This window comes from Urocampus carinirostris, chromosome 1 (genome assembly GCF_059441175.1).
Source record: "Urocampus carinirostris isolate Australia breed hairy pipefish chromosome 1, RoL_Ucar_1.0, whole genome shotgun sequence".
In the NCBI taxonomy this organism is placed as follows: Eukaryota; Metazoa; Chordata; class Actinopteri; order Syngnathiformes; family Syngnathidae; genus Urocampus; species Urocampus carinirostris.
This window is the reverse complement of record NC_142349.1, coordinates 23,370,234-23,397,344: the sequence shown is the minus strand read 5'-3', so window position 1 is coordinate 23,397,344 and position 27,111 is coordinate 23,370,234. Positions and strand designations below refer to the sequence as shown.

Sequence of the window (27,111 nt, the reverse complement as noted above, 5' to 3'; positions counted from 1 at the left end):
AAGACGGCTGGGATGGGCTCCAGCAACCCCACGACCCTACTGAGGATAAGCAGTGCAGATAATGAATAAATGAATGAATGTTAAAAGAGGATGTTGTGCAACTTGGAAAACCAAAAAGCTGTTGACTTGGCTGATAACATGAAAACTGTGCAAACGATGGCAAGCAGAAAACTGCAATTGCGGTTTCTCGTTGACCTTTACAACGCCTCAGAGAAGGTATGAAAAGCCTGCTTTAGAATGTCATTACACACACAATACAACGATTATTAGATTGTAGACTTGTCTCAATCACAATAATGTCCAGTATAATAAAGAATTCCCGATTTTACCAACGCTCCCTTCACTCGAAATTCAACAAACACGTGAAGGACAAGAGATGAAAACCACCGTCCTTCTTCAGCATCAAAAGACAATACACAGACATCAATCAACATTAAATATAAGTAATAACAGAATGTCCAGTTGACAGCCTCCTGCACCAAAATCTTGACCAATGCCTCAGGTTCTAGATGATGGCGTACCTTAGGTCCAAATGCCGGTACAGTGGCCAGAAATGGATGTGCTTTGCAATAACCAGGTTTGTCTTTCCCCCAAAAAGAATTTCGTATGTTACCAACAGAACCTTAAAATCACATCTTAAACTGACAGGGATCCAGTGCAGGTCAACTAAAATCAGGGTAATGTGATCAAACTTTCTTGTGATAGGTAAAAGCCTCGCTGCAACATTTTGTACCTAATTTTAGCTAATATTATATTTAATAAATTAGTCTGAGATCTGTTTTTATTTTCATGATTTGAAATTATCTACTACATTTCTCTTCATTTCAATTGGAAAGGGGTTGATTGTCATTATCTGGCACGTCACCTTCACCTAGAGCAGGGACAGGCAAACTTTCCGAGTTATGGGTCGCATTGGATTTATACATTTTGTAAAATAGCCAGGATAAAAAAAGCATTTTGTTTATGTTTCGTATCTTAAGTCTTGAATCCGAAACCTCTGCAGCATATGAGAGGAACAGATAATGTAGTATGTGTAAGATGTCATGAACCAGAACAGGATCAGGATCCAATCGTGTGACGTTCTCACACAAGCCTTTTATTGTACGGAAAATGGGGAGTCATGCACGTTAGACAGCGGTCAGGCGTGGAAAAAAAGGAAGCCAGAGACTGACGAGATTGATTCCAATTGCCCGAGTTGATATCGGACAGATGGGGTCGATACCGGACAGGACGGGACAGACAGACAGGATAGATGATGAAACAGGATATCGAAAATAAACAGGACAAATGAGACGGGAACGAAAACTGGAGAGAATAATAAACAAGGCAAAAAAAGACGAGAACGAAACTGGAAACCGATATCAAACAGGACAAAAAATAAACGGGAACATTACCGGACTGGAAGATACCAACAGGAAAACAGGACCGAGTCAGAACCCACGTCTTGTGGGGCAGAGGTTTGTTGACGGGCTGACAAGGTAAGCGTGACAGCGCTGAGGTTAAAGTACACAGAAAGCCAATCCGTTAACGAGCCGCAACTGGCGCCCCACGGGCGGGGCCAATTAGGCGCCATGGGAACCGTGACATAAGATGATAATGTGAACTCTGTTTTTGACCTTTTCCAAAATATTTGTTACATTTTTTTTGCACATTATATTCAGGCAAAAATTGAAAACATGACAAACAGTCTTACCAACAAAATAGCAACAAATATATGCATTTATGAAAAAACTAACATGCAGATATTTAATATAAGTGCAGATATATAAGTACTTGTTGTATATATTTTTTCTATAAATAAATCATTTAATCAAAACGGCTTAGAATTAAAGCAAAGTAATAAATTATGTTCCATTCTATAATACAAAATTTGATATTATGTATTGAAAACAAGCTTGAGTGTCATTTTTAAATTAAATTGGATAAGTATCTTAATAAATAAAATAAAGTACGTGATAAAACTTGTAACTTGTGGATAAAAAACATGCAAGGGGCGGAATATTATGGGAAGTTCCAAATAGACACTTGAACTAGAAAACTAGAAGACTTTTTTCCCAATGCAAGTGTGAAATATTGTAGAAAGAGGTTCCAAATGGAAACTTGAACTGGAAAATAGAAAAAGAAAATCTAAAAATTGCAAGTAAAGAAAATGAAGCAGAATGTTGTGGAGACTGGAGACAAAAGGTGATAATGCATGGGGAGATATTGTGGGGAGTTCCAAAGGGCACTTGTACTAGAAAACAGATTTTTTTTTTTTTTTTTCATTCTGAAAGGTGGCAATATTGTTGAAAGAGATTCCAAATGGAAACTTGAACTGGAAAATGGGCAGAATGTTTTATATTTTCAGCAAAAGGAAATTAATCAATGGTCCAACAAGGGTTAATGGGTTCATGATGCAACTAATCGAAATATTTTCATTAATAGTACTGTTTTTTACCATTTTAGACGTATTACAATGAATGATCTTTTAATATTGGGCTGGATGAAAAAGCTGCATGTGGCCTGCAAGCCATGGTTTGCCCTTAACTGACCCAGACCAACCGGGTGTGGAACTGGACAAACCTGTGCCCAGTCTCTCCATACCTGGTTGTAATAACCCCGACCTTTTATAAGGACTGCTGGGACGGCATACGCAGTCGGGTCATTGCCATTGTTACCCTGTTCTCCAGTTCCATCCTGGTTGCAATCACCGCCCTGTTTGCCAATCCAACATCAAGTTTGGTTTCATTTCTCACTTTGGTCCTGGGTTTTGTTACGAAATACCACCGTTTTTGTCTACCCCATGTCAACGCCTGCATCTACCACCCGGCAGAGATGAAAAATTGCGGCGTTGCTGTCATGGACTTTTTTGACTATTTTACAGGCTTGAGGCATCGTGGCTGTCATGCACTTTTGCGAGAAATTTTAACATATCTCATCTCATCTCATTAGCTGTACCGCTTATCCTTATTAGGGTCGCGGGGGGGGGGGGGGGGGGGGGGGCATTCCAGCCATCTCCGGGCAGTGGGCAGGGGACACCCTGAACTGGTTGCCAGCCAATCGCAGGGCACACAGGAACAGACAACTCACTCGTTCAGTCACACCTAGGGACAATTTGGCCCGGCCAATTCACTTGATAGGTTCGTACACATATAAATAAATAAAAGAATTATTTTCTTTTATTGATGTTCACTACGTTTTGTGTACTGTTACCCAATGCTAACTCAATTGCAACCTTGCCAACCTGGAAAGGGGACGACCACAAGGTTTCTTATTCTCCTCAGCTTTTTGAGTTTTTCCTCATGTTAGTTAAAGATCAGGGGATGGTGTAATTGTAACCTGTGCAGTCATTTGAGACATTCTGTGATTAAGGGCTGAACAAATAAATGTGACTTGACTTGACATGCCACCCTCTTTCAGGCTTCTCTGCATTTGGCTCCGTCCACAAATTCCAACATGATGGTCTCATGTAAATTAAGCTCCACAATATGATCTGCCTCATTCTCAACCTTACGCATCAAAGCATGCCAGCTCAAACTTGAGTGGGCGTGGCACCAGCCAATGCACTACCACTCTTAATGGAGGACAACCACGAGGACAAATGAGAGGAGAGCAATTAAGTATTCTGCATTGCTCCTTGACGCTCATGGAGAACTTTTCGTGTCGTGTCTCATGGAGTCCGAGGCACAGATGCTGAACCCCCCCCAACCCCCTCTGCAACATATGGAGACGTTTTGCCTTCGGACAGCGTTAATGAGCCAACTTTGACTTTCCTTCAATGCACACATGCAAAGTCTGAAAAGGACACGCACGGTTTCACCTCAGCTGTGGAGCTCGGCCCTTTGTTTGCTTATGTTTGAGCAAGCCTTTTTAACAGTCCAGGGTACCTAATATAATGACCCATGCAGTGCATCATCTTCATCGTTCTGCTTAAATTGGAGCCTAAATAAGCAGTTTTGATAATGGATGGATTGGAAATGGATTCCAAGAGCACAGTAAATTTTCAGAGATGTGCTTCCCAGACAAAACTGCTGTCGCGCTTTGCAATGGCGCCTCTTGGTCATCCTCCGACGTGACACTTTAATGGGATTATTATTGTGGTTGGCCAGAAATGACAGAAAATCAATTCGTAAAATTAAAGGAATTCATCATTATGAACGTGCGGCTTTACGTTATCACCTTCTTCAAACGGAAACATTTCAAAAAGTATATTGTACGAAAGACAAATAAACTTACTGTATGTGCCACTTGTTATAATTTTGTTCATATCATTTTCATGATAATAACGCGATGAAGGTTACATTTTAAAAAGGAGGTGTGTTGTTTGAGGTGTCCTTAAAAAAGTGGAAAAATAAATATTTTCGTGTGTGTTAACAATGCCCGGCTGAGTTCAAAGAGCCTTTATGTTAAAATTTCGACTGCGCCTATCTGTGTTTATTTTACTTTTAGCAAAGCTGTTCAGTGTAGAACACATTAGTTAGGAGGAAAGGGGAGTGGGGGGAGTTAAGGCCATAAATTGAGATTTCCTGGCACCTCAAATGCTCTCAGACAAAAGAGGTAAAGAAAACATGTCTCAAAAGTTTACATGCGTGTTAGTGAAATTCTTACAGACACACTGGTATAGACGCTGCCCTACTTACGGTCGATCGTTCGTAAGTTGAATTTGTTCATAATTTGCTTCAGTGCTGTTTTGTACTAAAAAAATAAACATTTCATGAAATAATGTGCTCTAGAAAGATGAATAAAGTTAAGTTTAACTCACTTTTGGAAGCTGGGCTTTAAGAGTTAGACGCCTTCCTCCTTCGTGGTAAAAACTGCCCGAAAAAAAGCGATCCAACCATTTTCTCAACCGCATCAAGCTTTCTTTTTCCACTTTCATTTCAAAAGAAACGTCTCGCCTCTTCTTTACACTTCACACCAACCATATTGAATGGATGCACAAGATTTTAAACAATTAAAACGTCACTGTTCTTAGCACGCTGGAGATACAGTATAGAATGTTTACACACGAACTAGGAAGAGGAAGCAGATGTTTTTTTCTTCAGGGTGGATGCTGGGTGACCTCTCTCAGCGGCACCACACGCCGGTAGCGGCGGAAATAAGCACTACGGTACCGTCTTGTACTCGGAAAAAGTTGCACACGATACAAATCTAACTTAAAATGTTCGTATCTGACGTTTTTCGTAACTGTATATTTGCTCGAAGCTATTTTCCTAAGAGCACATTTTGCTTTGAAAATCACTTAAATGCGCTGGTGTCCCTAATAAAGTGTCCTGTGATGGTGCACACTCGCAGGGAACAAAACAAACCAACAAACGAATCAAGGAGCGGCAAGTAAACACGAACTCATTTGCATGTGAACAAATAGTTCTTCCCTAATAGCTTGTTAAACATCGTTTTGTCATCCAGGCTTTGCATGCCGGAGACAAGTTCAAGCAGAGGCTAATGAAGCCGTTAGCCTAACATGGTCTCATTAGAGGCCTTTAAAAATCGTTTGTGCTGCCTTTAGTATCCGCGCTACCCCTCGGACGGACCGCCGTCCACAACCAGAGTGTGCTTATTTATGTACATGCATTTGCATGAAATAGAGCCTGGCAGGCATACGAAACACTTAACGGGACTAATAAACCAACTCATTTGACTAAAACTATTCTTTTACATATAAAGAGATATAAATTAATCATCTATCTATCTATCTATCTATCTATCTATCTATCTATCTATCTATCTATCTATCTATCTATCTATCTATCTATCTATCTATCTATCTATCTATCTATCTATCTATATGTACAGCTCGGTGGCCTTGGGGCTAGGGCTACCACCCTGAGATTGGGAGGTTGCTGGTTCAAGCCTAAGACTTACAACATTGGTATCCATTGCCTTCCTGCTTGGTGCACGGCCCGAACCCAATCGTAATTACTTACATTTTAGGCTAGACCTGAATTTTGGGTCAGGCTCGGCCTTGAGCTCTTACCCCTCGATCATATACCGCATTCTTCTTTTGTTCATTTCCTTTTTCTGAACTGTTTTTTTATGGTCGTTTAAAGTATTATTTGAAGACAATGATCTATATCGAAAAAAGGTTTTTGCTTTGTTTTAATTGTTTGATAGTTTTATTTATCTGCCGTCCTGTTTAAAACAAATAAGTAGGAAGAAAATAATATGCCCTTTTAAATTGTTGGTGTTTTTCCCAATGGTATCAAAATTGGTCTTGAGTATCAGCTATTCTCCTAAATATCCATATTGAGCTTGAGATTTTTGTATCATGACGACTCTACCGTGAAGGAGAAAATGAGCTGATTGCATTGGTGTCACATTGTAACACGTGGTCCCTGAATCTGTCAACAAAAGTCAAAAGGTTCTCTCAAAATCCCGTCTGCACAAAATTATTTCAGCTTGCTCAGGAGTTGCAACCGAAATTCTTTTTTTTTTGTTACTCTTCTCTAAAACACAGTTCTCAATTCTTCTGACTGCGATGTTTCTCCCGCTTCGTAAAGTCAGGGACAAATTTGTCATGTTGTTTGGATGTCATGGTGAGTAAAACAAACTCTCCTGCAGGACAACACGGCAAAAGTTGCTCCTTCCCCACAGGGTTGTCCCCTGCGTCATTGCGGTGACTCAGTACAGGGAAGAAGTGCGGGAATATCCTAGTGTGCGCCACAATGGCCCGGCGCCAGCGTGCTGCCGCTTTGAAAAGGTGATGAAGAAAGAAAGAAAGAAAGAAAGAAAGACATAGAGAGAAAGAAAGAAAGACATGGAGAGAAAAAGAGACATAGAGGAGTGAGAAAAAAATAGACAAAAAGAAAAAAGGGAGAAAGTGAGACAAAAATCAAGAGACAGAGTAAGTGAAAGGGGGGCAAGAAACATAGAGAAAGAGAGAGAGATAATTAAGAGAGAAGAGACAGAGAGAGAAACACAGAGAGAAAGTGAGGGAGAGAGAAAAGGGGAGAATGGAACCTGGCTTCAGGGACATCAAGTGGACATATTTCAATCCCTTGGCAGGCCCGTGGGCCGCATGTTTGACCTGTCGCAACCCCCACCCCTATTTCGCATGAGTGTAACACGGTTGCGGTCGTGTTTTTCCACTTTAGTGTGTCTGGATCAGGCCGACGCAAACTTGACGCGGTGAGTCAGCTTCTTTAGCCCACGACTGCCCCACAAGCACAAGCAGATGCAGATGTGATGTGAAGCAAAGTGCCAGCTCACATGAAGTTTTCCGAACGATCGGGAAGCACAAATGGATTGCAGCGCCCCCGCTGGTCGGGAGGTGCAACGAAAACTTGTTTGGAGGAATGTATATTTGTCCAATTCTTTGTTTTCAGCAAGGTGGTGAGGATCTGTCATACACAATTTACATTTAGAATAGAATAGAAAATAATAGAAAAGAATAGAATAGAATAAAAGAGAATAGAATTGTCTTTTTGTATGAAACGAGAATAGATATGACACTCTAGCGTAAAATATGTAATAAAGACTTCAGGACAAATAGGCAAAAACAATCATTTTGACCACCGTTTCTTGCAATAATTGATAATTTTTCACAGTATCATATGGCAACAACATTAAGAAAGAAAAGAAAAATTGTTGCAAGATATGTTTACACAGTTTTGTGCTCTTGTTTCGGGTGGTGGCAGCCCTGGGGGAAAAGTGGTCTCTGAGCCTTTTTTGTCCAAGTTTTGAGGGACCTTTAATCCCCACTAGAGGGCTACAGGTCAAAGAGATGGTGGCCAGGGTTTATATTGATGGTGCTGCTTCCATACCGCTAGTCAGCAACGTCTTCCAGAATGGACAGAGAGCAGCCGATGATATTTTGGGCTGTGTAAATTTCTTTCTACCTGTTTCCTGTTGTGACGCCAAAAAACAAAAACGGATTTCCAATAATTGTTACTTCCTTTTTGCTTATTTTCCTTTTTTGGATTCCTTTTTAAACTTTATTTTCCTCATTTTTTACCATTTGGTTTTCCCTTTTCTCTTTTTTGTATTCTTTTTTTTCTTTATTTCTTTTTCTCTTCTATTTTACAGCTTTTTTATTTTTATTCACCCATTTTCCTTCGCATTTATTTCCTTTCAGTTTTTCTCCATTTTCTCATAAATTCCTTATTTTGCTCTGGTGGCCCCATAGTCAACTGCATACCTGTCAACCCCAGCCAATTGTTCCCCTTAATAATGACTGCAATTCCCATAATCAAACAATAATAAACCTTACAAAGACAACGAGGCACCTATTTACTCACAGCAACACAGACTACGTTGATTACCTCAACAATATTAACATATAAGATGACGTTGTCATCTGCTATAAGTGACTAAGAACTGTCATATTTGAGCCAAAATGGTCTGAAAAATAAAATAATTTAAAAAATAATATTTCCCCTACAAAAGTTGTTATACAGCGTACACAATTTGAAATGATAAAAAACTGGGAAAGTTCTCAGGAATGTAATTAGGTTTGAGACCCCTGTAAAAATGAACGGCTGATATAACGTGAGATAAACACTACGACGGGGGTGTTCAAACTTTTCAGAAGGAGGGCCAGATTTAGTAAGATGAAAATGTGTGAGGGCCGACTTTTCTGCCTGGCATTCTTTGTACAGTCATTAGTGAAATCCCCCTCCGTGAAAGGTTTTCAGTGTTTGTCGTGGCCTCGTAGCTCGCCTTTGCAGCATTTTCAATTGACTCTCAGGGTCTCGGGAAAAAGCACTGCCGTGCTATTAAAACAGCTTCCAGTTGCTTCACCTTTTCACAGCATTTGTTTCCAGTTAGTTTTTTGTAGTCGGCATGCTTTGTCTTGTAGTCCCTCTTGATATGATATTCTTTGAAAACAACCCCAGTTTCTTGGCAAATTAAGTAGACGCAGTGGTTTCAGATTTTGGAGCAAAAATATTCCCAGTTTTCCCTTGTTCTGGAAGCGAAGGCCCTCACGTCAAAGTGGTCCAGGGGCTCCTGCCATCTGCTGAAAGTTTATTTCTTACTGTGGTCAACATTACTTGCAGGCCACATGTTAATAATTTTATGACAAAGGACGCAATCATAAGCTACAATTGGCGCCCAGGCTGGACGTTGGACTATACCCAATACAAATCAATTAGAGTAAATGATAATATTCTATAATGTTCAACAGTAAGAAATTCATTCCCATGACTGCAAAGTATAACAATGTTTTTGACTGGCACAGATTAAGTTGGAAAAAAAACGTCTGTCACTGTTTCAAATGTGACTGTGGATTGAAGAGATTTGCATAATTTAAAAATGTGGCCGTTTCCAAAACATCAAAGCGCCAATGGCTGCCATTCAATGCTGTTCCTGACCGTGACTTTGCATGCGGCAAATAAAAAGAACCGTTTCACCTTTTTGCGGCCGGCAGTAAAAACGGGGAATTACGTGAAGACAATGGCTGACCAGCATAGACTGTTTTTACAAAGGAATGGAATTACGTTCCTCGGAAACGGGTACTGTAACTTGTTATTGCTAAAGATGTGTATTTAAATTGTCGTAACTGTTTTCGTTACTTTAAAAAGAAGTTTTAGGTCAAAGAATTTGACATTTTTCTGAGTCAGTTGAACAGAGAAGAACAGTTAGTTGTGTTATAGACAGTTGTAATATGTATTGCCTCTCACTTGACAATATGATAAAACAACAATCATCAGTTAACAATATAGTGGGTTTAATACATGAGTCAAATAGTCTCAAATATTCCTTTTGGTGTGTTTATTTGTAAAATTAAGTTTTCAATACAGCATGCCTGGGGAATAAAATTATTTTGGACATTACCAAGAAAAGGAAAAGGAAATATTCAAGTATTTTTTTATAAAAAAAAAACAAATATGGATATGGAGTGTCTCAACTGTTAGTATGCAAGCTCTTAACATTGCAAAAGCCAAGAAATATGAAGGGTTCAACACTTCCACAGGTTGGTGCTCCATTTTTTTCCTATTCATTTATTATCTGAATGGAATTGAATTGTCATTGTGGACATTGATATCAACGTTTTAAAACATTATATGCAACAAGATTAGACATGGCACTCCAGGGTAAACATGTAATAAAGACAATAAAGGTAAAAAAATAGATAAAAGACTATCAGGATAAAAAGCAGAAAAAAACCATTTACAATGTAGTATTGGAGACTGGCCTAAGTTAAAAAACAGTGTAATGTTCGTGCATTAAAAAGAATAAAGCATTGTAAGAATAGTGCAATGAAAAGAGGTGCAATAACGATTGGCAGCCACAACAAAAAGGAAAAAAAAACAATATAAGTTTTAAGATATGTTTAAACACTTTGGGGCACTCATTTTGGGTGGTGATGGCCCTGGGGAAGAAGCTGTTTCTGAGCATGTAGCACCTACCAGGGAGAAACAGGACAAAGAGGTGTTGGGCTGGGTGGGAAGTGTTTTTCATTATTTTGATAGCTCTGCAATAGTATCGCAACCCGGCAATGTCGTCTGAACTGGGCAGAGAGCAGCTGATGATCTTTCGGGCTGCGTTAATTACTCTCTGTATGATTTTTCCCGTGCTCTACCATGCTCCCAGCATACCACACAGTGGTACTATATGTCAGAATGCTCTCCACTGTTCCAGGTTTTAACTCTTTAAATCAGTTTTAGGGAGTCGGTTTCAATGTGAGTACATGCAGTATTTTGTATCTATGCTATAGTTAATTTCATGGCAACGCACTACCAGTGTTGGGCACATTACTTTAAAAAAAAGGAATCAGTTAAAGTTACTCACCACTTCTTCCTAAAATTAATTTGACTTAGTAACTGAGATGATCCATAGTAAAAGTAAATAGTTACCAGGGAAAGTAATTATTTCCGTTACTTTAAAAAGAAGATGTATGTCAAAGAATTTAAAATTTTCTGAGCAGTATTCGGTTGAATAGAGAAGAACAGACCGGAAGTTGTTTTTTAAAACCGTGTAATATTTATTGCACCTCACCAGCAACAGATTTAGCTCACACTTGAAGTGCAACAAATATAACCAGTTTACAATACAATAAAATAACAATCAGCAGTAAACAATATAAAGCGAGTTTAATAAATTAAATGTAACTTGAATGGTCTGTTGACTCTTTTTAGAGAACCAGCTTTTCGGCTTGGCTGCCAAATGGCTCCTCCGCTTGGTTTAATAGTTTAATTCATTTATTACCATTTGGTATGTATTCGTATGAACGACTTAAACAAAAACAAGGAATTTAGCACGTAAATTTTAACACTGAAAAACAAAGCAAACATGAATTCGAATATTTATATAAATCCAAAAAGATCAAATACAAAACAATTTTAACCTTTTCAATACTCGACAATGTCAACGTCAACAGCTCAGAATCTCTGGAAAAATGCATTTTGAAAAATAGCGTATCGAAGGAAACCGGCTCTTGATTGGAGGATAGCTGGCTCCTACAGCCAAGAGCCGGTTCGTGAAGCCATATCGGTTGCGAACGGCCTGAGTCGACTGCGACACAGCCCTCATTCGCCTTTTCTTTCGGATTATTATTAAATACTATATCCGTACTCGCTATTTAACAAACTCAATCACTTTCAAAATAAAGTAACAATTGAAGATAACGAATTCCTTTTGTTATCCAGTAACGTGCCCAACACCGGTCTCAACTAACGACTTGCAGTGCGAGCCGAGGGAGCGCACAAGTAAACGATTCCTGACATGTTTCTTCCAGCGGCGTCCCGGCCGTGTCCTTATACGGTCACGGTGATGGATGCACACGCTAGCGTCGCAAGCATTCTTGAAAACGTTTCCCCTCGACTCTTCCCTCCTCCATCCGGACTGTAACACAGCACCCGAGAAAGAGAGATTTGTCTTTTTGTGCCGCATTCCTGAATTAGTAGCAGGCAGAAGATGACAACCATGGCTCAAAAACACCTCTTTGAAATAGAAGTGTATCGTCAAACTAAACCTAAAAGAAAAGAGTATCTAATTTGTATAAAGAATACATATTTTCAAAGGTATTCCCAACAGATTTTTCTCTTAATTTGGAACAGAATGTGTAGTTTTGCCAATATACTACAAAACATTCTGCGCATCAGGGGACTTAAGACATAAAAAATTAAGACATATGGTTTGTTTGCTGTGCAGCTGTGACATCATTGAAGGAACACATCACTTTCAAAATGGTGAATCCAGTTAACACAACATGTGAGGCACCTCCAAAACATTGTGGTGAACAGAGTTTATTTCTGCTATGAGGAATTGGAATTTTGCTTCCCATGTCGCTGGAGGCCTTGTGACTGTTTTTGACCGAGTTGTATGCTTACACCTCCAAAAGCTGCGCGGAGTCAGTTTATCTGCCGCCTTTACAGTGTGTGTTCCTTGTTTGCCATTGTCTCTTTTCATCTCATCTCATCAGCTGCACCGCTTATCCCCAGTAGGGTCGCGGGGGTGCTGGAGCCCATCCCAGCAATCATCGGGCAGTGGGCAGGGGACACCCTGAACTGGTTGCCAGCCAATCGCAGGGCACACAGGGACAGACAACTCGCTCGCTCATTCACACCTAGGGACAATTTGGACCGGCCAATTAACCTGACATTCATGTTTTTGGAATGTGGGAGTAAACCTGAGTGTCCGGAGGAAAGCCACACAAGCACGGTGAGAACATACAAACTCCGCACAGGTAGGCTGGTAGCTGGATTTGAACCCACACAGAAGGTTCCCAAGACCTTAGAACTGTGCCGCACACGCGCTAACCACTGCGCCGCCGTGCTGCCCATTGTCTCTTTTAAGGTAGGCAATTGTGGATTTTCGTTCTGCGGCTCGTCTAGTGGTTGGTATTATATTGGCCGGCTAGCCTGATGTTAGCGCTGGTTTTGCCGTGTTGCTTGATTTATTCCAGGGCTTTGGATTTGTCGCGTAGCTGTTTTTCATTGTTAGTTCCCGGGTACCCTGGCTGCTCAATACATGTTTTTTGGTCGGCCAGCCTTGGGGTTTTCCACAGCGGCTTCCTTTCTTTGATCAGTCCTGGTTAGCCCCCCTGGTGGCAGCTCTCGTTATTTTTGCCAGATTCCCCCTTTTTATTGCTTGCCTGTAGTGGTACTGTTTCAGCAGCTCTGCCCCCCAGCTCTGGAACTCATTGCCGCCTGACGTCTGAAATTCTGCGACCCTGTCCACCTCCAAATCCAGACTCAAAACTTACCTCTTCAGACCTGCCTTCTCTTGTCCATCTTCCTCACATGCCGCTCCCTTTTAACTCTACAGTGTTTTATTTGCTATGTATTACTTGCTTGTTTTACTCTTGTTTTATTCTTGCTTTATTGTTTTGTCCTACTATATGTACAGTGACCTTAGGTGTCCTAGAAGACGCTTCGAAGTACAATATATTATTATTTTTATTATTACTATTTATCATTCTGAAATCCTTGCCAGAGGCTTAATACTTAGAGGTCAGCGGCGCCAAAGCCTTTCGAATTTCTTTTAAACCAAAAGTATTTTGGCACTCAGGGACAATGTTTCTGAAAACATATTTTTGATTTATGGTACTGAAGGAGGGAAAAAAATCCAATAGAAAGCCTGACCCAAAGGGGACCAATAGGAGTTAGTGTGCACCAAACACTCACATTTTTATTTTGATGTTTATAGGTCAAAGCAGTGTGAGTTTGTATGAGAATTTTTGTTAAGCTCTCAACCTGCTGGCCAAAGAAGTTGACCCTGAAAGTCTTTTTGAAATTTCCGCTATTCAGGCTGAGATTTTCCCCGGCATCGCCTCTGACAATGGAGTGTGCGCTGTCGGGGAAAGAAAGAAGTCTTGCGGCGCTGTCATATTTCACCTCTCCAAATAGAGCCCTGGGGTCGCCGGTGTTTGGCGTTTTAAGCGGGTTCGATGCTTTACGTCTGCCACCCGCTGATCCGGAGCTCGGACGTAAAACCCTACAGCTGCGAAACAACACGCATAGTCAACATATCCTGTTCCTTCAGATGTCCTCTTGCAACACAATAGAACATAACATTTACCTCCCCAACGCACACAATCCTGAGAACTGCACCAAACACAGAAGAAGGCTGGCTAAGAGGATTCATTTCCCACATCCCCCCCTGAAAAAGAGTGTGTGTATGCGCTCGAGGGAGAGAAATTCCCATTTGGATTATTTAGTCTCCTTGCTGCCGTGGCATGATATTTTCTAATACTGATATCTACTTTCTAGCTCTGTTTAATTCCCTCAAGAGGCAATTTGACAGCAGCCTCAAAGTTACGCTCAGCTCTTAATGCTGCTACGACGAGCAACAGATCAAATGAAAGTTGCAGGAAAACTGCATTTAATGACTACAATCATTTTTTCCTTCCTTTTTTAATTTAAAAATTCCCCCAGAATGCAGGTATAATAATCTGACTAATTCAAAAAATATCCTCATTCTATGACATATACAAAACTAGCCCTTAAGTGGGTTGTTTCTGGGCTTATTGTTTAAAGCATGAATTATTATCTGCACCGCTTATCCTCAGTAGAGTCGCAGGGGTGGAGGAGCCCATCCCAGTCATCTTCAGACAGTGGGCAGGGGACACCCTGAACTGGTTCAGGGCACACAGAGACAGACAATTCACACGCTCATTCACACCTAGGGACAATTTGTACCGGCCAATTAACCTGACATGAATGTTTTTGGAATGTGGGAGGAAACCGGAGTGTGCAGGGTAAACCCACGCAAGCATGGGGAGAACATGCAAACTCCGCACAAGAGGATTCGATCCCATGACCTCAGAACTGTGTCATCCGACTCGACAACCACTCAGCTGCCGTGCTGCTAAAGCAGGGATATCATACTAATTTTTGCTCTTGGGCCAGATCCAGACTTTCTGTTCTCAAGTAAAATTCAGTAAAACAATGTCAATTCTAAATTTTTAGCTGTGTTTCAGTATTATGCTTTATCATTCAGCCTGCATGTGTAACCTACCCTATATATTAAAATCACATATGATGAGGGATCTTTTCTAAACACACCACAATTAAGTACCTGCCAACAATTTTCAGCTTTTATCCCTTTAAAAACGCCTCCTGCTTTTTTTTAAAGAAATATACAATTTTTTTTAACATTTTTTTTAAATATAAACAACAAAATTGAATAATCTTAACCCAAGACTAAAATATCAATTTATGACTGCTTCATTCAAGTCCAGCTTCCGCGGCCTCCCCGTGTGGGGTTTGCATGTTCTCTCCAGGGACACCGGTTCCCTCCCACATTCCCTAAACATGCATGTAAGGTTAATTGGCCGGTCCAAATTGTCCCTAGGTGTGAATGAGCGAGTGAATCGTTTGTCTCTGTGTGCCCTGCGACTCGCTGGCAACCAATTCAGGATGTCTCCTGCCCACTGCCTGAAGATGACTGGGATGGGCTCCAACACTCCCGCAACCCTACTGAGGATAAGCGGTGCAAATGATGGATGGGTGGATGACTGCTTCATTTGGAATTGAGACAAAGTCTTTGCGTGAATAAACTGCTCCAGCGATCCTATTTAATTTCCGTTTTTTGCAAATGTTTTCCACTTCCGATTTTTTTAAATTCTTTTTTTTTTTATTATTTTGGAGACAGATTCTGTTTTAGAGAATGCATAATAAAATCTGCCACTTTTTAATATCAAAAGGGGAAAAGGGTGTTCATATTTGGCATTGAATATAGTAACTGGTTTATTTTAACAGTTAAGTGTTTGTAGTTTTACACCTGAACCAACTCCCCACACTCTACAAACTCAACACTGCCTTCTAGCATCCAGAGAGGGCGTTTGGTTTGCATTCATTTAAAAAATCATGACTTTTAATAGAAATGACATAAAGTCTCGCTTCTTTTAAGTCAAGTCATGTTTATTTGTGACACCCATAATCACAAGGAGTCACAAAGGGCTGCACAGACGTGAGACTATTGCAAAATACAGATATTAACATACTCTATATTTGTGGTAGGCCGGATTAAATCATCCAACAGGCTGGATCAGACCCCCAGGTTTTATATTTGACATGCCTGGTTGTAAGCCACATTTTGAAAACAGATCTCAGAAAAACATTCTGGCAGGCAAACATTTAAGATAAATACATTATGTGCTGGGGGCAAAAAACTATTCGGGAACTTTTGAATAAAATTATTTTCTATACTGAAAATGCATCAATGTAGGAAAAATAGACCAAACCACTTTAAATAGAAAACCATGTCGAAAGATAAGATAAAACGGGGACAATATCATTGTCTTTGAGATTTTTCGTGTAAGCTACTTTTTAAAAATTATCTGTTTGGGTTGTTGTTTGTGACATAGTAAGACACCAAATCAAGTTTGTCGTCACCAGAAAACGTTACCAAAATTGTTTAAGGTATTTAATGGTAAAAGAAATATCATGTTCACGTTTCATGGATCCATAACTGCTATGGTTATATTGACACCACTCCCTGTGGTGTGTTTTGGGCAATTACAGCCTGGCACGACTCATCCCTCTGCAGGCTGTTATTCGGTGTAGGTTTTTGCGCCCCCAGATGGTTGAGATGGTTTCCATGGTTACTAGTAGCAGGAAAGCCTCCGGATCTGACTCAGATACAGCACTTTCATCATCTGGTCGCTGTTGTTTTTCGTTGTAAAGCGTCGGTGTGAAGCATTTTCTATCCATGGGGCCGATAACTATGATGTCATATAACTATCAACCTCATGTTTATTGTGCATCCTTAATTACAATCCCACTTAAATTTGTACTTATTTGTACTTAGTTTTGTGTAGAAGAAAAAAAAACTCTGAATAGAACACGATTGTCATTGTGTCAACGCACGATTTTAGTGATGTTAACTTGAATGCGTAAGATGGCTAACTCTGTCGTGAGTTTTTTAACAATAATAAAAATGAGATTGCATTATTATATCCATTTTCTTTCCAATTAAATTATTTCAACAACATATACAGTATACGTCAAAACTAAAATGAAGCATTTGATAACAATAATTAAAATGAGATTGCTTTATGTATAATATTTTTGATAACATATACAGTATATTTTAAAATTAAAACAAAGCGTTTGATTAAAAAACGTTTTTATACGTACATATATGAATGAAAATATTTAAGTGAAACCTTTCAATCTATATTAATGTAGATGAATGCCAGATTTGGAATCTAGGTTGAAAAAAACACATTTTGTGACCAGCAGTACTGATTAAACATACCACTGCAATAACTGGGTTCAATTTGAAAAACAAGTTAAAAAAAAAGTAGGTGAACTGAATAAATGCCTTTCTTGAAACAGGGAGAACCTGGTTTTGAATTGAGTTTCGTTGCAACAAAAAAAAGTCTTATTTACATTAGCTAATTTTGAACTTGTATTTCACTTAGCAGCTCGTATTTGACAGAGCTCTCCATTAAGGGAATTTCACCATTGAATCCCAGAATGATTCACACGTAATTTCTGTTCACATATTGCGTTCTTCTATAGTGTTATGATTGAGTTTACTATATGTGTTTAAACAAAATGATTTTATACTGTATGACCATTGAAATACAGCATTGCTTTTAATTCAGGTACATCACTACTTTTTTGGTCACCATAGTAACCTCATCTTCTGTGGTTTTGAGCATACCAGACAGCTCTCGTGTTAGGTTAGCGATAGTCTAGCGCTTTCTTTATTGTTCAGAATCGTGTGTTTGTGCAATGTCACACACGATGAGCAGGCGCTGCGTTCTGTGCTCATTTAAGCATCTAGTTCCGAGAGATGTGTTTTGGTTGTTGGATTCATCTTGAATTTTGACCTTTTCCTTACAGTTGCGCAGGAGTGGTGTTGCTTAGTTTCAGTTTGTACCTCTTTACACGATCAGTGAAAATTCAAGTTTCTCTCACAGCAAAAAAATAAATCATTACCTTTTGCAGAAGTCAGTATTTCACTCATTGAACGTGTGAATTGAATAGGCCTGCAATCAAAGATGGAAAAAATATTTACAGTTGATACTTCAGAAGTATAGTGAAGATGCCAGTGTAAAGAAACTCTCAAAACAAGGAACAACTTCAACGTCTTTGGCACTGACTCAGAAATGCAGTCAAGTTTAAGGTGAAGTTTTACTCTCTGTTAAATAAAATCCAATAATATGAACCTTGGATAACTTAGAACGAAAAAAGAGCTCAAATTCATTAAAAACGTTTGTGTGGAGATTTCCAAGTGAGTCACTGAAGTGGATCCCTCATTTGACTTCCGAGCAGGTGGCGTGGGTTTAGTTCCTGCTTAGTGGTGTTGTAAACTTCTTCATGCGCCCTTTGGTTGATTTCTGCCCCATCAAAGTTGTCCTCAGCTGTGATCGACTCCAGCTCCTCTGTGACACTGAACAGAATAAACCATGTTGTGTTTCTGCAACATTTTATTGTGTACTCATCTTCTCCCCACTTCCTTTTCTCCCACCCTCTTTCCCACCCAGAGTCTGTGAGCAGGTGAGAGAGGGACACTGTCTGCCCCACTGTCCAGCGACACCATGAGCTGGAGCTTCCTCACGCGGCTGCTGGAAGAGATCCACAACCACTCCACCTTCGTGGGGAAGCTGTGGCTCACCGTGCTCATCGTCTTCCGGATCGTCCTCACTGCAGTCGGGGGAGAGTCAATCTACTATGACGAGCAAAGCAAGTTTGTGTGCAACTCGGGGCAGCCGGGCTGCGAGAACGTCTGCTATGACGCCTTCGCCCCTCTCTCGCACGTCCGCTTCTGGGTCTTCCAGATCATTCTGGTGGCCATGCCATCCCTCATGTACATGGGCTATGCGGTCAATAAGATTGCGCGACTGGATGAAGCCAAGGGAGGAGTCGGTATTGCCGCAGTGAGGACCACTACCGGCTACACACACAGGAGGCCGAGGAAAATCTGCTTCGGAGCCCGGCAACACCGGGGCATTGAGGAGACCGAGGAGGACCGTGAGGATGATCCTATGATCTATGAGGTTCCAGAAATGGAGCCACCCAAAAGGCCCCGCGACCCGCTGCAACCCACGCCAAGGCCCAAGATCCGACACGACGGCCGGACGCGCATCCGGGACGAGGGGCTGATGCGCGTCTATGTTCTGCAGCTGGTGACCCGCACTGTGCTGGAGGCGGGCTTCCTTACAGGGCAGTACTTGCTGTATGGCTTCCGCGTGATGCCCGTCTTTGTGTGCTCGTTGAACCCTTGCCCTCACAGTGTGGACTGCTTCGTGTCACGCCCCACTGAGAAAACCATTTTCCTGCGCATCATGTACGGCGTCACCGTCCTCTGCCTAACGCTCAACGTCTGGGAGATACTCCACTTAGGCATCGGCTCCATCTGTGACATCCTTCGCCGCCGACGTTCCCCGCCGCCGGAGGACGAGTTCCAGCTTGGCTTGCTGGGTGCCAACGCGGTCGCGGAGGGCTCTGTTGGCGGCGCAGCGCCAGAGGCGGGTTCGGAGGATGGCGTGGGCGGCGACGGGCCTGCCGATTACGTAGGCTACCCTTTCTCCTGGAACACGCCATCAGCGCCACCCGGCTACAACATCGTGGTGAAACCTGAGCAGATGCCCTACACCGACCTCAGCAACGCCAAGATGGCTTGCAAGCAGAACCGGGCCAACATCGCCCAGGAGGAGCAGCAACAATTCGGCAGCAATGAGGACAACTTCCCCACTGGGGGAGAGGCCCGTGTGGCCCTCAACAAGGATATGATCCAGCAAGCCCACGAGCAGCTGGAGGCCGCCATCCAGGCTTACAGTCAACAGCACCGCGCCGAGGAGCGGCTCGGAGACAGCCAGGACGACAAGCCCCAGAGCAACATTATCCAGACTCAGCCTCAAAAGGAACGCAAGCACAGACTTAAGCCCGGCAAGGGTGGCGGAAGCAGCGGCGGAGGCAGCAGCAGCAACAGCAGCAGCAGCAAATCAGGCGAGGGGAAGCCCTCTGTATGGATTTAGCCCAGATGGGTTGTGTTATAACCGCCAGTGCCTTCAGCAGGGGTTCTCAAACTTTTTGTTGAGTACATTGCACATTCCCTAACTTAACATCACTAGACTTATTTTTATGGGTTTACCTAGAAAACAAGATCCAGCAAGTCATTCAATTGAGAAAAAACACCAAACATGAAAGTAAGAGTTTCCTAAGGAAAACGTCTCATATTGTGTGCCATTCTGCGACTCTGTGTTATTGGCAGTCTCTACACCATAATGGATATCAGTGTCAGAACGGATGGCATAAAGACATTAGAATGATATCTTTCAATTTTTTTTCAATGTTGATTTTCAAATTACGCTAAAAATGGAATTTACAACAATTTAAATTCTTTATACATTGTTTGGGACACCCTAAAACAATATGGAAAAAGACAGATCCCTGTGATTTCAAGCCGTCTCATATAAACATGATGATGGCTTTTCAAGTAAAATAGAAGTCATTTTGGTAGAGACGATCCCGACCAGGAAGAAGGACGGTCGACTCACTAAAACATGACTCTCGCCAGCAAAGAAACCAGTCGAGTTCTGGGCTGGATTTGTTTTGTGTTTTTCAAACGACCTTCACTTAATAACAAGAATTATACAACCATACTACGATCTAGGCAGAGAAAGGAAACCCACACTAAAGGGTCCTCACACGTTGACTGTTCTTAGTTCGGAATTGGCATTTTAAAATGGCCATGAGCTCCAAAAACTTGCCACAGCTGGATTAGTCTATTTTTAAATGACCCATTAATCTTTTCCAATAAATACAGATCCTGTACTTCAATCAATCACCTGTTTCTGTGACTATGATAGCGTAGATGGAAAAAAATGCCTCTCGAGGCCAAAAAGTTTGAAAACCCCTTTAGAGAATCCTACAAGCTGGACAGTTTTTTGGGAAAAGTGTGTGAGACAATTCATTTGACACTCATCTGTGCTATATGGTCAAACATTGTTACACTTGTGCAGGGGTGGGCAATTATTATGAGTCAGGGGCCGCATTGGGTTAAAAAATCTGACCGAGGTGCCGGTCTAGGAGGAAAAAGTGATTGGCTGATTGATTTTTTTTTTTTTTGTATCTGCTATTAGTCCTGAATGCAACACATCGGCAATACAAAATGTGTAGTTGTACAGAATTTGATTATCCATCCATCCTTTATCTGCACCGCTTATCCTCAGTAAGGTCGCGGGGGTCCTGGAGCCCATCCGAGCTATCCTCGGGCAGTTGGCAGGGGACACCCTGAACCCTGCCACCCTGTTGCCAGCTAGTCACAGGGCAAAAGAGGGACAGAGAACTCGCTCGCTCATTCACACCTGAAGACAATTTGGACCGGACAATTAAGCTGACAGGCATGTTTTTGTAGTGTGGGAGGAAACCAAAGTGCCCGGAGGAAACCCACGCAAGCACGGGGAGAACATGCAAACTCTACACAGGAAGGTTCGATCTCATGACCTCAGAGCTGTGCCGTAAACGCACTAATCACTGCTCTTCCGTGCTGCATAGAATTAGATTTCTCTAATGAAATTACTTTTGAAACATCCAGAATTAAAGGAAGTATAAATGACTTTTTCAGCACTAAATTTAATAAAATGCATTGAAAAGCTAAAAATGTATGAGGGTAGCTCATCAAGGTATTATTTAATGTGAAATTTGATTTAATATCTCAAAAACTAAAATTAATATATGATTTAAAAATGAGCAATTAAGGGAAAATGTAGACAGACATTGGAAGGTTTTTATATGGTTTATTGTGAAAAGTCAGGAGGATGGAACCAAGATAATCTCTGGCTTTTTTCCATCATGCCTTTTTTTCTTTCTGTTTTTTTTTCATGTTTAATTTATTGTAACCACGTATATGAATGAAAAATAAAATATCAATCCATCAGTCAATCTATGTCAGCATTGAAAGCAGTGCACATTAATGCTTAATGAAAAATATATTTGATTGGAGCTGGAGACAGACACAGAGACACTAGGGACAAGTGTGATACCAAAACATTTTTATTAGTAATACTTTATTAATCTTTTTATATATTATCATTTTGTTTTTGTACCACTTTCGTCCGGCGGGCCAGATTAAGAAGCCATGTGGCCATATTTTGCCCACCCTTGCTCTTGTGTTTCACTTCCAGAAAGTTAGTCCTCATTGTCAGCTTTTCTTGCTGATAAAAATGTTCCAATGAGGACACAAACTAGATCACGAGTCTCCAACCTTTTTCAAGCTCAGAGCTACTCTTCCAGTTTGATATGCAAAATCGCAACTTATCATGTTATTATTATGTTGTTACTATGTTATCGCCATAAGAATTATTGGAATTAGGGCTAAATAGACTCCGGCAAACATACAAAAAATAGTTTTACTAAAAAAATCACAATGACCCAGCACTGGTAAGATATTTCCAGAACAGGTCAGCGGGAACCTTAGCATTCCAAAGGGGGGCACCCTGGTGCCCGCAGGCACCGCGTTGCATACCCCTGGACAAGATCCTAATTTAATTCAACTCTCCATTGAACCGACGACCCTTCTTTAAAACTGCAATAAGAAACTCTATAAACTTTTTACGGGTGAAAGTGAAGTCCTGTATCCTGTCTGTATGCATTTAACGATGTTTGTTTCTTGCTGTGTATTTGTCTTATTGAACATGGTGCATCTTTTTCTCTCCTCACGCGCCTGGCAGCTGACTGCCCCCTAGTGGGGGCTTTGCTTCCTGCTGCATCCTGCAGCGTCCGAGTCTTCTTGTGTTGTGGTCTGCTCTTGATGTGATGATACTCTTGGGGGTTCAAGCCATTTAAAATTTAAAAAAGAAGAAGAAATAACGCCAATGAGACCAAACACTGTTTTGTGCGACATGTCAGTGCCAAGATTTGAAGCGTTGGAATGCTGTGGCCATGCTTACCCCAAACGCCTGCGTCGAGAGACCGACCTTTTATAAATGTTACCTTTGATTCATTTTCTACGATCTTTAGGTGGCTTGATATTTAAAACATGTAACAAATCAACGAGTGAAGAACACTTTTTTAATCCAAAATTATGCATTTTCTTTTCTATAGCATTTTTGTATAGTCCAGAAAACAAAAACATGCCAAACCTTTATAAAAAAAAGAATTCACTGTGTGGGTGATAATGGTCATTATTTTTTAAGTTGCCTTCCAGTCTAGAAAAAATAAAGATAAATCTGTTGACCATCTTTTTATTCTAAAAGAATAAATAAAAGATTTGCAGCCATGTACAGTAATCCCTTGCTGTATCACTGTTTACTTTTTGCGGTTTTGCAGATTGTCATCGAGTTCTGTGTCCTCTATTCTGATTGGCTAAACCTTCGTCACGTCCGCAAAACGCGCTGGCCCGACAAAAGCATCAATTGGCAGATGAAGATGCTTCCCATCGCCCATTAAGTTGGCCTTCTTGACCCGCTAAACTTGCTCTGGAGCCTGCAGCTCTTTGGCGCTCCCTAGAGGCTCCATGGCACTTTAAAAAAAATGATAATGGAAAAGAACATGGTTTTTGCAGGACAAACAGTACACATTCTAAACCTTCTCTAATTAATATAGATACAGTATGTGTTTCCTTCCTTTCAAGGCCTTTAATCTTTTGCAATCATGCGTGTTTAAGGGGGTGGGTCCAATATGGCTCTTTCAACATTTTGGGTTGCTGACCACTGCCTTAACGAAGTTTTCCATAACCTTGTGATAGCCACAAAGTATCATGTAAAATCAAAACATAGTGTCCTGAAATCAATTCCAATTTAGTGCAAAATATTGTTTATTGTATTATTATAATTTGACAGGAGAGACGATATTTGGAAAAAATTTTTTTTTATAAAGAACAGTACTTTTGAGGTGCTGCTGGGAATTTAAAAATGTGTTACTCTGCCACCACCTCCTGGTTCAAAGTCACTATCACACGCTCAGGTTATTGTGTATGCATTTCAGACACACTCGAATAAACTCTCATTTTTTCATATTTTGGGAGGCTTGGGTTGGCATTTGAACTTGAAACATGCCTTTTCTTACTTTTACCATTTTGGAGCTACACTGAAAAAAACGGTGATGACAAGCAGTGAGTAACTCTCGAATCCCCCAACCTTTCGTTTTACCTATTATCAATTGCATCCCAGAACAGTGTTGCTATAAGAAAGACTAGAGCAGATAGGCGCGGAAGGAAAAACCATAAAGACTATTTGAACTCAGTTGTTCATTGTTGTTGGTAGAGAAAATATTCTACTTTAAACTTTTTAATGACACCTAAAATGACGCACCTCACCTTTAAACAAATGCTTGAGCCTGTGAATTGTGTTGGTTTTTTGGTTGCTGAAATTAAATAAAGGTTTCTACTTCTCGTGCTTCGATTATCGCGGGATCTATTTGGAATGCAACCTGCCTGAAAAACGAGGGATTACTGTATAGGGGCCACAAATCGCAGCTGTGTGGAACCTCTAAGTGAGGTGTTTTGGGGACCCCAGCCGAGTGCCACACGGCATCAGAATGCCCTCAAACGGGCTTCAGTTTGCATAACTTCAAAGCTTGAATGAATGCAAATAAGAGGCAACGTGAAACTCAAATATGCCTTTGAACGAAGAAAGAAAAAGATGCAGAAGTCTATCTATCTATCTATCTATCTATCTATCTATCTATCTATCTATCTATCTATCTATCTATCTATCTATCTATCTATCTATCTATCTATCTATCTATCTATCTATCTATCTATCTATCTATCTATCTATCTATCTATCTATCTATCTATCTATCTATCTATCTATCTATCTATCTATCTATCTATCTATCTATCTATCTATCTATCTATCTATATACCTTGGTCATATCCCTCAAGAGGGGTGACCGACAGCAAGACAAACATACAAAAACAAGGAAAATAAAAGGGAAAAAAATCAAATAGCAAAAAAAAACCCACACACAAACGTTTTTGGACCATGGCCAACCCAAAAGCCCAAACACCCAAACAAGTTAGGCACCTCGGTACCTAAGTTGGTCATGCTTTCGTCCCTCCAGATGAAACGGGACACAAGAAAGCGGCCATGTCAATCGGTCAGGGTGACACAACACACTCTTTAGTTCAATAGCAGGGCCCGACAGCTTTCACTGGTTTTCCCCTGTCGCATCATACAGGTGCCCTGCCCATCCCTTAGAACGCGCCCAAACATCTCACTATCATTTTACAACACCTCTCCACTCATTCCTACCACCAACAAGTGCTCTTGCTTTCACTAGATTTAGACCTCTTTCCTGCAGTGCACTCATAACAACCAAGATGCCCTGTGGTGAGGGCCCCTCTCCTCGACAGAGGTAAGAATTCTCTCACCGTGGTCCGCTGCGTGTCTTAAGAGGCGACTAAAGTGGAGGGGGAGAGGGGCCTGGGGATCCTCTCCTCTCTATCTCTACTCCCTAAGAGACAGCAAGGCAAAGGAAGGGGGGCGGGAGACCGAAAGGTCTCGCAAACCCTAGTTATAGTGTCACTAAATGTGAGAGGATGTGGAAGTAAAGCGACTGAGAGGAAGAAAGAGGAGATCGGAAGGATGATGACTAAAAGGAAGGTCTATGTGTTAGCCTTGAGTAAAACAAAGATGAAAGGAAAGGGTTAATTACAGATGCAGAAGTGCAGTTGATAAATTACATCCTTGCCAAAGATGGCACATTCAGGAACCAGGGAAAACGTGAGGGTGACTTGCCCGCAAACAGATCATTTGTTTGCAACCATATGCACCCAGCTGGAATTGGACACGAACCCTCAAAAAGTCGATTTTTTGAGAGTTTTAATCACGTAGACAGCAAGCAATAACCTCCCTACTTATCTTGCATACTGTATTTCACTTTTGACACGATCCCCTCATTGTTAGCCATGCTGCTGCCAATGAAACAACGTGTGGCTATGTGCGGCCAAGCTGCTTTCCTTTTTCCTCATGAAGGCTGTTATAAATAATAAGATAAAGGCTGGTTTTGTCGTTGTTACAAACATGTGTATTTCTTATGCCTTTACAAATACATGTCAATGAATTTATTGCAAGGTTTTTATCTTTACATTCTGTAATGGATATATTTGAGATGCATGTTAAAGACTTATTTTCCTAAAAAAAATAAATGGAACATTTCAAAAGAAACAAGTATTAAAGCTTTTTATCTTTGGTTTTGTTACATCACTAAAAAAATACGGAAATGGTCACAAACTCAACATACTCGGAGGCTGCTGGAGCTGGGGTCTGTTTGCTGCTGGAGCACATGGGGTTTTGCGCAAGAAGATTTCTAACTAAAAAAATCAACTGGTGTATAATAATTAGTTAACAAAAAACAACAGAAGCAGTACTACATACATAAAATAGAAATTCTGCATCTAAAAACTCAAAGGGACAGGGAGTATAATGTAGCACCTCCTATTGTTAAAAAAAAACGAAGTTTAAAAAAACAATATTGATTTGAAAAATTGGCAAAAATACATGAATATAGATTTAGCTCAAGAAATTACCATTTGTTTTACATAACATGAGCCTTATCTAAAAGGAGCTGACATAATTGTCCACCAATTTGCTGTAACGGCTACCCAAATACCTAAAGAAAGCCTAGGCAAAGAATGCAAAATAGAAAGAGGCGTTCGGTCACTTTTGGGTCTCCGGAGTTTGTATTCTGCCTTTTTCTTTTCAAGACTATATAAATATCCTTATCAATATAGGGTTAGGGTTAGGGTTAGGGTTAGGGTTAGGGTTAGGGTTAGGGTTAGGGTTAGTGTTAGGTTAGGAAGCAATCTTATTTTCTCAAGGTCCCCCCAAAAAATTGGAGGTCCTTGGGAAAGTAAGTCTTTGCACTGGCCATTCAGGAAACTGGAGCGTTTCTTGTCTTACCTGCGTTTGTTTAGTCCATCTGGAAAGAGAGTGTTGAGTTTTATTATCCAGTGTTTTTCTGCCTTGCGTCTTTCTTCTTGCGTCCAATTGCTGTTTGTTTGTAGGCCCCATATTTCTAGTGCCTGTAGTCCATGTTGTATGAAGTGGGCTGCAAGGTGTGTGTTAGTTTGCCTGCTGTTTCTGATGTTGTAAATGTGTTGTGCTAATCTACATCTGATTGAATTTCCTGTCTCTCCTATATATTTAATGTCACAGTGTTTACACTTTATGACATATATACAGTTTTCCGTAGTAGGTGTGAGTGTTTGTTTAATTAGGTAGTTTGTGTTGGTGACGGTGTTCCTAACTGTGGTGGCTTGTTTGTAGAATGTGGGGCCCTGCGT

General features: G+C 40.8%; 1 protein-coding gene across 1 annotated transcript in view; it reads left to right on the top strand.

Moving 5' to 3' along the window:
* The window catches only part of gjc1 (gap junction protein gamma 1), a 72,492-nt gene extending 46,496 nt beyond the window's left edge, over nucleotides 1-25,996 (top strand). Inside the window, exon 2 of the mRNA XM_088330917.1 lies at nucleotides 18,362-25,996. Coding sequence (XP_088187043.1) covers nucleotides 18,416-19,855 — 1,440 coding nt within the window. The 5' untranslated portion in view covers nucleotides 18,362-18,415 and the 3' untranslated portion in view covers nucleotides 19,856-25,996. The remainder of the gene's footprint in view (nucleotides 1-18,361) is intronic.
* The last annotated feature ends 1,115 nt before the right edge of the window (nucleotides 25,997-27,111 follow it).